Here is a 15,755-nt window from a genome sequence, read left to right on the forward strand (position 1 = left end):
AGTACACGTAAATTCTAGCCTCCGATCCCATGATGTAATTTATCTCCTGCCGAGAGTGAGGATTATAAAATGAACATGTTTTAAAGTGTGATGCTGTGTCATTTTAACAGCAGATACACTTTCTTAAATTCCATTGTCCCCGACAGTGCGGTGTGACGGGGAGCTCGGACGGGAATCGGGATGTGTTTGGCTGGTGTTATGATAGCATTAGCTGGAAAGATAGCTAGTTGGAACAACATCCGCTTTTAACGTTACATCAAATCAGATGATCGCCTGTCCTTTCTCCAGGACCTAACACTGTCCGTGACCGTCTATCAACAATAATGCACCCACGGTGAATTGTATTTAAGTTAAGTAGCTACGGACTAGCGTTAGCTGACTATTACTAACGTTATCTTAATGTCACTGCGGGAAGGCGAGCTAGGTCAGTTAGCTTAGCTTGATAACGTTACCGTGTCTAAAGTTGGTGCTATTCACATAATCCAGCAATAATGGCTGCAGACCTGCAAGCAAAGTACAGCAAGTGCCAAAGGATAAGAGTCTGAGGCGGAGTTTCAAAAGAGAATGTTGAATATTTATTTTGCATCAAAAACCACAACATGAACGTTCTATCTGCCACTAGCTTACAGACTGAATAGGGTATATCTGCAGAGCCACTGAGTAGCGAGTGCAACACCGTTTAATGTCCGTGTGGATCATTGGAGTAGGGTATATCTGCAGTGCTGCAGCCCATACTCATTGATTAATGATACTAATACAAATCTATACAATCACCTGTTGTTGAATAAATACCATACGTTCTAGTTATTACTAAAAAACAGTATAACAGTATCTGAAAGAAAAAAAAAAAGGTATAATTTATATAATTTTTTTTTAAATTTTTTTTTATGCGCTGGTATCGGATAAATATCGGTATCGGCCGATACCCAAAGCTTAGGTATCGGAATCGGATCGGAAAGGGAAAAATGGTATCGGAACATCTCTAATATGTAGTCATATCAGGTTAGAAGGCGCACCTGTTTGGAATTGTTTGTTGGATTTATTTTGTTTGTTTGAGTGTTTGGTGAGCATACCTGGTAGCACCTAACACCCTGCGTGTATGACATGTCTATTTAGGGTGGGTGTGTTTTATTTTTATTTTTATTTATTTTTTATTTTGCAACCTAGAAAGGTGCGCTCCGTAGAGCTCACATTTCCACCGCGTTCCCTTCTGGTTGTTATTATTGGCATTTAGCATTCTTCAGTGGTTCTTCAGTGGTTCTTCATGGTTCTTCAGTGGTTCTTCGTGGTTCTTCAGTGGTTCGTTGGGGGGGTCTTTGTGGTTCGTTAGTGGTTCTTTGTGACTGTGAGGTAGGGTGTGTAGCTTGGGGTGGCTGGTTCAGTGACAATGGCTTCCATCAGGGACTTTGTTGATCGCCCGTCTCATGACTTGTTAGAGAAGTTTTCCAAAGAACAACTGCTAGAACTTGCTGTACACTACAGGGTGGAGCTTTCTGCAGGGGAGAAACGTTTGAAGCCGTCTGCCTTGAGTGCGTTAAGGGTGTTACTCGTTAGGGAGCAGGTGCTTGAGGAGAGGGTGGAGGAGCCTCCTTCGTCTGGCGCGTCTCCGCTATTACCTGGTGTAGAGGGTGAGTGGAGGATAAGGGAGTTGGAGTTTAAGGAAAGGCAGCTAGAGCGAGAGCGTGAGGAGAGGAGAGAGGAGCGTGAGCTTAAAGAGAGGAAAGAGGAGCGTGAGTTTAAGGAGAAACAAATGTTGTTGGAGCACGAGCGTGCACAGAAGGAGCTTGAATATAAGCATGCTGCCTTGCAGACGGGTGCTCTGCATCCAGAGTCACGTTCCGGGTTTGATGTAGGCAGGAATATTAGGATGGTGCCACCATTTTTTGAGAAAGACGTGGAAAGATATTTTCCCCTTTTTGAACGGGTGGCAACCACATTGAAGTGGCTTGATACCGCCTGGACACTGCTGCTGCAATGTGTTTTAGTTGGTAGGGCACAAGAAGCCTACACTGCTCTGTCCCTTGAACAAAGCGCTGATTATGAGCTGGTTAAAGCTTCCATTTTGAGGGCTTATGAGTTGGTCCCCGAGGCCTATCGTCAGCGTTTTAGAGGTTATCGCAGGTCAGAGGGGCAGTCTTATGTTGAATTTGGAAGGGAGAAGGAGAACCTGTTTGACAGGTGGTGCACTTCTCAGAAGGCAGAGTCAAGAGAGCAGCTTAGGCAGTTGATTCTCCTAGAGGAATTTAAAAGATGTGTTCCTGATACTGTTTCCACACATCTAAATGAGCGTAAGGTATCGAAGATAGGCGACGCTGCTGTCTTCGCTGATGAGTTTGTGTTGACACACAAGTCCGTGTTTTTGGAGGACTACCGTGTTGAGTCCGGGGATAGGCGTCGTGTTCAGGGGGGCCTTTTCCCAAAACCTGTGTCTGCTGGTCAGTTAACTTCACCTCCTAGGCGGGGTGGTTCTGCTGGTGCATTCCCAGAAGGGATTATCTGTTTCTACTGTAAAGAACCTGGTCATATCGTTGCTGGGTGCCCGGTGCTTGAGCAGAAAAATGTCAGAACCGTGGCTCTGGTAGAAACCATATGCAGAACGCCTATGCCAACGTTAGATGGGGATGGGGAAAGTATCAAACGTGTGGACAAAGAGCTCGAGGGTTCCTCAAGGTTTATGATGAATGGATTTGTTTCCCTGACTAATGCACTAGAGTCCAAACAGGCTATAATAATTTGGAGAGATACCGGTGCTTTTCAGTCCCTCATTCTGGAGGGGGTTTTGCCGTTTTCAGAAAACTCTTCTTTGCATTCCGGTGTCGTTGTTCGGGGCTTTGGGGGTGGATTTGTGGATGCACCTTTGCATGCGGTCACGCTCAATTCTCCCTTAGTATCAGGCAATGTTGTTGTGGGGGTATGTTCTCACATTCCCATAAAGGGGGTGTCCTTCATTCTAGGGAATGATTTGGCTGGTGACAAAGTGTTGGCTACTCCGGTTGTAACTCCCATTCCTGTGGTTTTTGAGGTCCCTAATGAGCTGGCACAGAAACATCCAGGAGTGTTTCCTGTGTGTGCTGTGGCTCGGGAAATGTCAAAGGACAAAAGTGATGTTGTTGACACTTCGACTTGGGACATTACACTTAGTGACACATTCTTTGTTGCATTAAAATGTGTACCTGTTGAGAATTTTGGAAAGCACACTGTGGATCTACCTCTGCATAATGATTCTCTTGATTGTGGCTTTGTGTTAGGCCCGGTGGTGAAACCAGAGTTGACATGCGTGCCGGAGAAGCATGTGGCAGGAGATGGTACGGCAGCGCAGTGTCTCAGGGTCTTCCCAGCCTGTATGGTGGCTGAGGCCACGAACGAATTGGAGGAGTGTGGGAAGGATGCTATGAGAGGTGCTGTTGTTTCATGTGACACCGTTCTAGTTGGAGAAGCTACTAAGCCTGACTTAGGCTGCCAGCCTTCCCACAGTAGCTCTATTGTCCCTAATGTTTCACTTGTGGGCAGGGATGGTCTCAGTATGTCAGTTGATGATTCTGACATTGATCCACAAGTCCACACTGATTCTCTGCCATGCACTAGGTGTGATGGTCAACCTAGTTACCTGTGTCCTTTGGGGCAGGAGCCGCCTTCGCGACCTGGTCTGTTGAGTGGCAGCCATTTTGATTTTGATCAGGACAATGTTATTTTGGGTGACGCCATTTTAGATGGTGTTCCAGACGTTTTTGTGACTGTCGTACTGCCATGTTCCAGGTACGGTGGGGCTGTACCTGAGGCGGTACATCCTACTCTGGATGTTCACGGCTTGCAGTATCCTGGACTGCCAGTGCCAGGTGGGATGGATATGGGCGCGGTGGTGGTATCAGTGATCTATGGTTTTTGTTTTGCTGTGTTCTGTTCTGTTGAGCGCAGTTCTCAGGTTGATTTTGGTTTGCAGTCTATTTTTGACAGGTCGGTATCGGTGGAGGGGCCTGTTGAAAGGGAGCATACAAAACGGTTGGTGGTCGTGTTCGACAGGGGCCGACCCGCTATCGCTGTTGTGGTAGTGGCCCTGACAACTAATGGGTCACAGTGGTTTTTTTTGTTTTTGTTTATGGGTTGTTGTGTGGTGGTTGCCTCTGGGGCAACCAGTTTGGTGGGGGAGGTGTTATGTACCAGGAGCTGATCACTTCTGTGTCACTGTGCAGGCAGGCCTGAGTACTCCTGTGTCACGGGGCATGCAGGTGAGGGCTGCCAATTAGCCAATTAGTGCTGATTGGTTACCTGCTGGGAGCTTTAAAGGCAGACCTAGTAACACACATGCAGTGTCTGTGCTTAGAAGAAGAGCTGTCAGGTTCTTCCAGTCCTTGTCCGTTGGGTTTACCTTAGTACTTTAGTTTACATTTATATTAATAGTTCCTTGAGATAGTAGCACTTCGAGTTAGAGCACAGGGTTTTGGTGTTGGTTTGCACATAGGTTGCGTGCCCATGAGCCAGGGTCGTAACACGCGCGTCCGATGCTTAAGAGGTTAATGGGTCAGTTTCTACTTATTATGAAAGGTATCCCACAGGGATCAACCCTGGGCCCTGTCTTATTTACCATCTATATTAATTATATTGTCTCATCTCTGAGATTATGTGAAACTGGCCATTGAGAATCTGCAACTCTCTTTTAATGCTTTGCAAGATGTGCTTATTAGTCTCAAACTGTTTCTTAATGCTAGTAAGTCATAATTCATGTTGTTATGACTTGCATATATCTACTGTGAATGGGTCTGATATTGAGAGAGTTTCAGAATATAAATACATTGGTATCTGACTTGATGAAATATTTGACATTTAAATATCATGTGGGCATTCTTGCCCATAAACTGCGGCATACGATTGGTTTCTTGTATAGGAATAGAGCCAACTTCCCTATTATTAGCAGAAAGAGAGTTGCTGAAGTAGTTTTCTTGTCTGTGTTGGACTATGGAGATGGCATTTACAGACATGCAGTGGCGTCCACGTTTATGCCCTCAGATTCCGTATATCATTCAGCCATTAGATTTGAATGAATCATTGCATTTAAACAGACACTCAAAATGCTTTACAATGTACAGTGAAAATTGCCTCCTCCTCCACCACCGCTGTGTAGCACCCAACCTTGGGCTAAATGGCTGGCATACACTGGCACCAGCCACACAACACACTGCACAACGGCTGAAAGGCTCAGGAGACAAGGATTGATATCAGCCAATTAACTCATTCGGCGCCAGCTATTAGTCGGGGCTCGCTGTAGCTAGGCCGTGTTTTAAACGATAGCACTGCGTCACCTTGTTTGTAGAGCTATAACTATATCATAGTTATATATCGTATTTGGCTTATCGCGTCCCGCTCTGAGCCTTATGAGATACCCCTTATCTCCTATGGTACCTATTGTACCCCAACGAACAACTAAATGCACCCACGCCTGATGGGGCCCCCGCCCCTATTGAGGCGTAGCCTATATAACCATGACTCTGGTCACCAAACACTCTTCCTCTATTTTCGTTCCATCGTATCGGCTGCGTGCACCATACGTAACTAGCAGGATGAAAAGATCAGAGAAGATTCATAATGTTGAAAGCTTACCGGAGGTTGCTGGCCCCTGGCATCTTCGAAGCATGTTTTCAGCGACACAACGGGCCTATGTTGATGTTCCTCGTCTGATGACAGCAGACCAAGGTTCAGCTGTACAAGATTGGCTGTCGGGCCAGCTTGTACCCAGGTAGGCCCTGTGTCTTCAGGCATGGGTATTAGTGTTAGTAATGCTGGTTTGTTTTGTTACACAACCATGTTGTGTGTTGGCGCCGGGGGCAGGATGGTTTGGTGAACGTTCACTGCAGTGAACGGTTTCCAAACTGTCTTGGGCGTGCTGCTAAACATCTAATGCTATGCTACATGCTATCGCTAATGCCACATGCTACCACTACTGCTACATACTAACTGCTATGCTGTTCTAATGTCTCCGCCGTGAGATGTTGTCACTTCTCCCTCCTCTTGCCCGGTTCATCAATGAAGGTCAGTCGGTAGCTGTTGTGTTTTTTTTTGCTGAGTCCTATTTACCTTTTTTTTTCTTCGGGTAAATGGGTTGACAACAGGGTAGGCCGTGGCTAGGTACCCTAGCCAGGTATGTTACCTTGTGTTCCGGCGGGGTCTATGGAACGGTGTCCCCATCTGGGGCCGATGCGTGAGCTCGGCGGTGTAGCAGTAGAGCTATATTACTGCAGGATGGGACTTAACGGCGGGTTATGGCTCAGCTGGCTAGTTCCTATCCACATTGGCGTCGGGTAGTGGGGCTATGGGTCCAGCCGACATGGTAAACATGTTGCGTGTCTGTGCGCAGGCGGTTGTTGATCTGGGTCCCACATCGCCTCACGCTAGGCTGTAGTAGTATAGGGGCAGGGCCGCCTGGGAGAAATGTGAGGCCCTGTGCGAGATTTAAACGCGAGGCCCCCCACCCCCTGAGGCGGCCCTGTGTAGTGGGCTATTGTTTCGTTCTGTCACTCTGCTATGAGAAGGTCTGTCTTTGCTACAGCTTTCTCTTCTCTCAACCATTCATACTGACGGTCAATCGGTATACTGGGGGAGTAGTGCGGGGGGGGCTTTGTTTACCTTTTTTGGTAAATGGGCTAAGCTAGGGCTGGTGTGCTGTTGTGAATATTTTGAATGAAGGCGGGACTAGTTCGCTCTGGTCCGCCTCCCCTTAACGTTGTGTATATGGGTTTGCTCATTCTACAGTATTTTGTGGTTTAGTTCTTTTATTCATTTAACCCTTTCATGGTGCACACCACAGTGGAGGTTGCTGTTTGCAACCACCACTGGTGCTCCGTGTTAACATCAGTCCTTTGTTTTTGACATATTGAAACAGTGCCCCGCCCGGCCGACGCCATGGGTGGGTCGGCCTGGCGAGTGGCTGGTGGGCTGTTAAAGCCTGTACCGCCACGGTATGGAATTGGCAGCGATTAGAACTGTGTTCGAATTGCTGTTTTTTTCTATTAAAAAAAAATTAAAATGGTGTCTGGTGGCGGGGCCTTGAGGGCCAGCCGACGTCGACACATCGCGTGAGGTTGTTGACGTTATTAGCTTTGACCCAGCCGCAAGCTATAACCGCTCAGGGTTCCCCTCTCCGCAGGGGATTTTGGTCTTCTGCTGGAGCGCGGGCGGTATTGTCCTAGGCCCTACACCGCCTCACACCGCGCAGCCAGAAGAAGAGAGCACGGCCTCGTCAGCGGCGATGACGAGGCCCTCGACAGGCGGCCATGTTTTCCCCCGCCGGAGGTATCCTGGGCGTTGATTCGACAGGTGTCCACAAGGCCGAAAGCCTTGGCGGCCGAGGGATCGGCCATGTAGGATGGGTTCGGCTTGAACAAACAAGCCGTCACCGTCCTGCCGCGAGCAGCCCGCTCTCCGATCACTCCCTTCCCCAACACCAGCGGAAAAAGTGGGCTCTGATTGTTTCCTTTGGCTGCGGGCCGCGTGCCTTCGTTGAAGCGCGGGCGGCCCCCCTTTCGCTTCTCATGGGGACAGGGGCTGACACCCAGTTGATGGCTGAGCCTGGGTCTGTCCGTGAGAATGTTGTGCTGTCAAGCAGCTCCCACACCATAAGCTGTGTTGGTTGAGCCTGGTGTTACGTCTGTCAACTTAAGTGTTGTCAGCAGGGGGGCTCGAAACCTTTTGAGGCACACAGTGCGGGCTTCCCCGGCCTCGCCTTCGCCAGGCCAGGTATCATGTTGGTGCCTCCCACTCCTGAAATATTGGCAGTGGACGCAGGCACGCGTGATTTGGGGTGGTAGTAATATCACTGCAGGACTACGGTGTGTAGGAACCCATGGGGTCCTTACACCTTGCATGTCCGGCTGCAGAACAACTCCTCAGCATGTTCTGGAGTGTGTTCAGTGGGGGGGCTTTTTTCATCAGAAGCCCCCCGTATCAAACCGGCCCTTTCTGTCGGGGTCCCCCCTTGGGTGCGATTGCCTCGTGGGTGGTGTCAGGGTCAGATGTCCCGACACGGAACGCGCTGCTCGCACGGTTCCAGGGTTGGCTACGCACAGTGGGGGAACCGGGCCAACTATCTACAGTTCCTGGCGGACCTGCGCCACATGATGGCGGGTGCGTTGGGAGTGTCATCACATATGACTACGGCAGTATCATATGTCGAGGTGGATGGAGAGAACGCTGAGGCGGGGACTTGTGTTTACTAGGGATGGGAATCGAAAACCGTTAATTGGCCGATGCCTGGAACCGTGTGCCTCCCGTGACTTTCGATTCCCTTATCGCTGCCAGGTTTTCAAAATGTTAGCGTTAGCATGTAGCCATGGCAGACTTATTTGATTCCTTAAGGGCTCGAAATTGCCTGGATTTTGGTAATATGCTCCCGAAATGCTCCTGCTGTTTGGCTACTTCTATGTGCAGTGAAAACTACTTGAATGCTTTAGAACCTAGCCATTGATTTAGGTCAGGGTGAGCTAAAATTAGCCGCGGAGCTAACGCTATTTAACGTGAGCTAACGCTATTTAATCAAGCTCACAAAGAGAGATAAACAGCTGACAGCGGAAAGTACAGGTACAAATACAATAAAGCAGCAGGTGGGGGCTGTTGTGTAAACCTTGTACTCTTTAGTTCACATATAATAAGAGCCGCAGTGTTTGTTTACAAGTCTACACTGTAAGCCATGGTGGTGCAACATACAAATGTGTCCGTGTAGCAACACAAGCCAATACTATAGGACAGGGGCCCGGGGAGGGAGCTCTGTCTCTGTCTGTGTGTGTGTGTGTGTGTGTGTGTGTGTGTGTGTGTGTGTGTGTGTGTGTGTGTGTGTGTGTGTGTGTGTGTGTGTGTGTGTGTGTGTGTGTGTGTGTGTGTGTGAGACAGAAGTCGGAGGAATAACGACCTGTTATTCAATAGATTAAATTAGTTTAAGAATAAAAAAAATAAATACATTTTAAGAGAATCTCAAATACATTATTTTATTTAAGTGTAGGCTATAGTTAATGTTTTATTTTTTACAGTTTTTGTATTTTTCTGACATGGGGGCTCAACAATAAATGACAATCAGAAATGTCAAGTTGCATGTTGTTATTCTAACCAGCTTAGACCCCTACGCTCTGCATCTTCTGGCCGCCTCAGACCTACTCCTATCCAAGCTCCGGGAGGGTCATCAAAGAGAAGTCGCCTATTCTCAGTCCTTGCCCCACAATGGTGGAATGAACTACCCACCCCAGTTAGGACAGCCGAATCACGTCCAATCTTTCGCCGTTGACTAAAGACGCACTTCTTCAACCATTATCTGAATAAAAAAAATAATATCTAACCCTAACTAACCGTACTGTCATGTACTTGTCCTAATAAACTAACCTACACTGTAGCACTCAACACTTTGATGAACATTGTTGCTCAGCTGATAGAGTTGTGCTCTTCCTGATGGCTTGTCGTACAGAACTTGTAAGTCGCTTTGGATAAAAGCGTCAGCTAAATGACTAAATGTAAATGTAAATGTAGTTCTGTTGCATTTCCAATTTATTTATGTAAATTATAAATTGATCAGGTATCGATAAGGGTATCGATAAAGAATCGAATCGATAAGCAGAATCGATAATGGAATCGTATCGATAAAATCCTATCAATTCCCATCCCTAGTGTTTACACAACCCCACCCGTTTTCAGGTTTGGTACAGACCCTATTGTCAGGGTCTCCAGCAGTGACAGCTCTGGTCAACGAGATCCAATCTCTGTGGACGAAGCAAGCTATCGTCGTGGCGTTCTCCTCCCGGTGTTCTCTGCCTGAGAAGTCGGGAGGGAGGGGTGTAAGACCCAGGCTGGACCTGTCCCATGGGAAGGTTCAGCATTTTTTGGATCGTCTCCTACCTGTTGAACACTGTCAGGTGGGGGTCTGGTTCTCCTCCATAGACCTGTACGATGCGTATGTGCATCTCCGATCTTCCATCCCAGGGCTTACCTACGCTTCCTTTGCAGGGTTAGCGTATGAGTACCAGAGGCTGCCGTTCGGTTTTCTCTGGCTCCCCGCATCTTCACCAAGTGCGTGGAGGCCGCACTGGGGCCTCTGCGTCGTCAGGGGTTACGGAGTGTTCTGCCCTGATGACGTTCTGGTCCTTCGCGGTCAAGGTGGATCGTCAGGTCTCGTACCAGGCAGGTCTCTACCAGCCTGGGGTTGCTGTAGACTGGATGTAGAGTACTCCTCTTCCCAGTCAACGGTTGGAGGGCTATGGGCATCCCTCTCAGAGCGTGTTGTCAACACGCTCGGGAGGTTCCGTCCTAGGACGGTTACGGCGCTGTCTCACGTCGCGTTTTCACCGACGCCTCCCTCGCTGGTGACGCGTCGGGCCAACGCAGTAGGGGGCAGCTGGCAAACCATGCTGCCCGGTCTGCGCTACGTTCAATGTGTTGGTGTTGAAAGCGGTCCTTCTGGTCCACAAATGGTGTTGATCAGGACGGACGATACGACGTCAGTGTCGTGTATCGACAGACAGGGAGGAGTACGCTCCCCCTGTCTGCACCAGGCGGCGGGCGGCTGGCTATGGGCGTCCTCCATCTGCGCGGCCTGAGGGCTCCCCACATCCCCGGCAGGGAGAATGTGGGTGCAGGTGTACTGTCGCGGGGCGGTCCTCATCCTGACGGGTGAGGATTACGTCTGGACATAGCCAGGCAGGTCTGGGACCGATGCCGTGCCGCCAGGGATTCTTCCCCATACATCTGTTAGGTCAGTTGTTGGGACGGGTATGTTGAGGGGCGCAGGTTCTTGATCCTGATGGTGTTACCACCCGGAATGCGCATGCTCCCTCCACTGTCGCGCTTACGCGGGCAGATGACGTATGTTCCAAGTGTGGTGTAAGGCGGGGGGCCGGGACTCAGTCTCCTGCCCCCTGGATGCTGTCCTTAGTTACCTCCAGTATCTCCTTGATAGACTGTCGGCTTCGACGATGAGGGTATATGCAGCAGCTATATCCTCCTATCATGAGGGGTTTGAGGGGATGTCTTGTTCAGCCACCCTCTTGTGAAGCGTTTCCTGCTTGGCGCTCGACGCGTTAAGCCGGTGCAACGCTCCTGGGCTCCGACTTGGGATCTTCAACTGGTCCTCGGTCGGTTGTCCTTGGCCCCGTTTGAGCCGCTCGAGCAGGCGCCGTTGGAACAGCTGTCGTTCAAGACCGCGTTCTTGCTGGCCGTCACCTCCGCTGACGCGTGGGTGTGCTTTGTGCTCTCTCGGTACGCCCAGAGTGCCTGTCTTTCGTTCCGATTGCGGTGCCACTCTGCGGCCTAATCCTGCCTTCGTGCCTGTAAATATCCGGAGTTCTTCCGCTCCAGGGATATTGTGGTTCAGGCGTTTCATCCGCCTCCTCATGGTGGTGAGTTAGATGCGGGCCTTCACCTGTCATGTCCGGTCCGTGCTTTGGGAATTGCCTCAGCCCTACTCAGGACCTCGGGGTCACCGTTCAGCTTTTTGTCTGTCACGGTGGTTCTCATGCCGGTAAGGCACTATCAAACAGCGCCTGTCCCATTGGTTGTGCGAGGGCATTGCCCTCTGCTACACGTTGGCTGGGCAGGATCCCCCTGGGGGCGTCAGGGCGCACTCCAATCGTGGGGTGGCTGCCTCTGCCGCTCTCCTGGGTGGGGCCTCGGTGGAGGACATCTGTGCTGCAGCTTCATGGTCCTCCCCGGGCCCCTTTGTAAGGTTTTACCTCATGGACATGACCGGGGGTTCTGTCTCCCAGGCGGTTCTGGGGTCTGTGGCCTTCCTGCTTCCCGTCCTTTGGAAGGGTAGCAGGAGTGTATGGGTGTTGAGTCACACGTGGTTCCGCTTGTGCGGTGTGTTCAAGGGGTTCTAGTTCCCTCTTGTTCGCATTCAGGTGGAGTTGACTGCGCCCCCCCTTCATTAGGAAGGATGGGGTGACAGGGCTCCCCGCACCCCTTGATGTGGGCTTACGGGTCCTCAGGGGGTACATCTGTCGGGTCTCGCGTCCACTCTAACCCATATCTCATAAGGCTCAGAGCGGGACGCGATAAGCCAAATACGATATATAACGATAGGTTATGTATATAACCTAGTTATATTAGTATTGGCTGAGCGTCCCGCTCTGCGCGGCCCTGAGTTCCCTCTTAAGGGATCTTTTCCTGGAACGAGATTTGGCGAGGAAGAGTGTTTGGTGACCAGAGTCATGGTTATATAGGCTACGCCTCCATAGGGGCGGGGGCCCCATCAGGTGTGGGTGCATTTAGTTGTTTGTTGGGGTACAATAGGTACCATAGGAGATAAGGGGCTCTCATAAGGCTCAGAGCGGGACGCTCAGCCAATACTAATATAACTAGGTTATATACATAACCTATCGTTATGGATACAATACTATGGCCCATTTGACATCACCTATCAATCGTTCAATATGTGAAAAAGAATAAATGTTTCCATCCATACGTTCCCGTGGTATACCGTGGTGAATATAAGTATGGTTTTAGAGCGGTCTAGGGTAATTCATGAAATGCTGAGTTATAGCCCTATACGTCAATTCCACTATAGACTAGGGTTGTCAAAAATATCGAAAAATCGATACATATCGATTCTGAATATTTAAAACGGTTTCAATACTCAGTTCCCGAAATATCGATATTTAATTATTCATAAAAAAACAAAATTGTATAAGGAAGTTGCATTGTTCATTTCAATACCTGTAATAGTACAGTAGTACACACACATGTGCATTCAGTTAAGTCGGAATATGACTGTAATACAAACAGTTCAGTTTGTCAGGTACATGCAACACAGATTACAGTGTTTACATCTGTCTGCTTGAGAAATGTTCTGCAATAAAAGTTATTGAAGTGAGATGAACAGTTATTTTTAAATGTGTGATCTAAAGATAAACAAAGGGTTTTTAAAAGTGTTATATTTATCTTCTCTTATAGTACCAGAGAGAAGCTGAGGAGAATCAACCAGCAACAAAAGCAACATTTATTTAAAAAAAAAAAATATATATATATATATATATATATATTTTTTTTTTACATTTTAAGATTGAACCTTTTTCCCTGTGGTATCGAAAATGGTATCAAATATCGATACTTTTCAAGGTATCGTATCCAAGTTCGAAATTCCAGTATTGTGACAACACTATACTATAGACGTTGCCGTTTCTTGTACACACTATTATTCCGAAATCAAATCTATATCATAGGTATTATGTTCCATCATAAATGCATGAAAGGGGGGGGGGGGGGGGGGTCGTTTCTGATTATTTGATTGTCAGTAACGGCATTCGTATTGAACACCCAATCGGTATAAAAGCATTGCAGGATCAAGCAAACATTTACGTCAGATCGTTCTTACCTGTGATGTGGAGTATTCCGAAAATAATATTCCAATTGTTTGATCGCCATCTGGTACATCCAATGTCCATTTGGTCCACGGCATAATCCACCACAACATATCGATCGGGGATATTCAATGGAACCGGGAGAACGGGTGCCCTCGCCCGACAAGGAAACATGAAACCGGAGACGTTTGGCCATCACACAGGCCAAGATACAAGGTTACAAATGGTGCTCGATACCGCCGTCTAGCGGGATGCGGCCGGTATTGCACTTTGACAACCTCAGACTCATTCCCTATGGTAACACAGAGGTCCGTGGATGAATAATGAATAAAGATATCGAATAAAGGAATAAACTACCAAAACCCGAGAAATCTCGGGTCTGGCGCCCAACGCATGGCGAGTTAACCCGGATATCTCGGGCTTGGCGCCGAATGTGTTAAGGAGAGGGATAATTAGTAGGGATGGGTACCTTTCACATTTGAACCGATACCGGTACCGGTACCGGTACCTGTGAATCGATACCGGTACCCAATGGTACCTTTTTTCTGTACTTTAGTCTCAAGAAATTTAATTTACCTACCTGAGTTGTGAAAAAAAATTATCCAAACTTCAAATAACTACAATTTCGACAGTTTTCGGCTTGCCATTGCTCCGACTGCTTTGTTGTTGAATCAAGTCAAATCCTAGGTAAGCATATATTGTGCGTGTGAATGTTGACATGAAAATAAAAAAGGTAAAAAAAATAAAATAAAAAATATTATTATTTTTTTTTTATCTCACTTGTTCGATACTCGGTACTCGGTAGTACCGACGTGTTTCGGTTCGGTAGCTCAAAAGTACCGAATTCGGTACCCATCCCTAATGATTAGGTGGCCTTGATGTCAGAGACATGATAAGTAATTTGTCCAGGAACGTCAGGGAACGTCCTACTTTTTATGATAGATGCCCTGGGTTTTTTAAAGACCTAATTCACATCTCATCCAAATGACAGCACACTCGACTATACTGATAAAGACCCATGAAGAGGAGGGAGGGACAAAGACCAGATACATATCACAAGCCTGGACTGGGAGCAAGGAGGTTGTGGTGACGTGGCACAAGGAGGGGCTCCTCTCACCTTTCTTATCCCCGAAAAACAGGGTCTGCTGAGCCGGGTTGGACCACTGGAGGGAGGTGTTGTCATTGAAATCCACGCGGCACGTCATATTGGCCGTCCCGCCCTCCGTCACCGTCACGTTCTGGACCAGAGGGTACTGACCACTGATACCTGCCACGAGGGAGAGGAGAGAGAGTACGAGTACACATCAGGGATGAGAGAGAGAAAGAGAGAGAGAAGAGAGAGAGAGAGAGAGAGAGAGAGAGAGAGAGAGAGAGAGAGAGAGAGAGAGAGAGAGAGAGAGAGAGAGAGAGAGAGAGGTACACACAGTGAGTTGTGGGGTACACTTACAGAACAATACTTTACTCAATGGGATAAACTGATCAACAACAAAAAAGAACCTTGACAAAGTATAGACTGAGTGAGCCTTGCTATTGAAAAGGGGAGACACAGGAAAACCTGGCTTCCTGCAGAGCAAAGGCTGTGCTGTCATCCTCAGTGAGCCTGAAACTGAGCTACACTTCCTCATCATATGTGGAAAATATAATGATCTTAGAGAAACATTTTTTTAAAGTTGAATTAATAATTAAACCTATCAGATGAAAACAACTAGGGGAGGACTCAACGAGCTGAGAGCTAGCAGCAGTCTATGTTGCTACCTGCCATAAACTGAGGGACAGTGAGTGACAGTCACCTGACACAAGTTATATTGTAAAATTTTGATGACTTACTATCTGTTTTTTTAATTCATGTTTAATGTTAATGTTAATTGCCTACCGCCTACCCATCCCCACCCCACCCACCCAACCACCTCCAATGTACAGTTCCTCCCCCACCCCACCCCACCTACCCAACCCCCCCCTCCCACCTCCTCCAATGTACAGTTTCTTCGTCAAATGTATATACTCTCTTTTTTTTTTACTCTTTTTGTATCACAAACAGTACTGTATTTGTAAATCTGGTATGTCATAAATGTATAGATGTAGCAGTACTGTCTATCTGTATGTCATGTATGTCATATATGTTATGATGAATTGAAAATGGGGGACCCTGATGTAAACAAGATGAAAGTCTTTCGCTGGTCTGCATCCCCTTAACAATTGTGTGTATTGAGCTGTACTGTATTGTGCCCATTCTGCAATCTGTTAATAACATTTTCAATCAATCAATCAATTAAGTTGCAGCTATTGCAGATTCAAACTTGATTATTTACATAGTCATACACCTTCTCAACCTGTTACCTCCCTTCCAATTGCTCTCTCTCTCTCTCTCTCTCTCTCTCTCTCTCTCTCTCTCTCTCTCTCTCTCTCTCTCTCTCCTCCTGATGTGAACTC

At 47.8% G+C, this 15,755-nt stretch overlaps 1 protein-coding gene across 1 annotated transcript in view; it reads right to left on the minus strand.

Annotated features, from left to right (window-relative positions):
• LOC311233144 (cell adhesion molecule 2-like) overlaps positions 1-15,755 on the minus strand; it is a 937,635-nt gene that overhangs the window by 231,919 nt on the left and 689,961 nt on the right. The window contains exon 2 of the mRNA XM_084320035.1: positions 14,443-14,592. Coding sequence (XP_084176161.1) covers positions 14,443-14,592 — 150 coding nt within the window. The remainder of the gene's footprint in view (positions 1-14,442; positions 14,593-15,755) is intronic.

The sequence above is a fragment of the Notolepis coatsorum genome (assembly GCF_963971535.1).
Source record: "Notolepis coatsorum genome assembly, chromosome: 8".
Lineage (NCBI taxonomy): Eukaryota > Metazoa > Chordata > Actinopteri > Aulopiformes > Paralepididae > Notolepis > Notolepis coatsorum.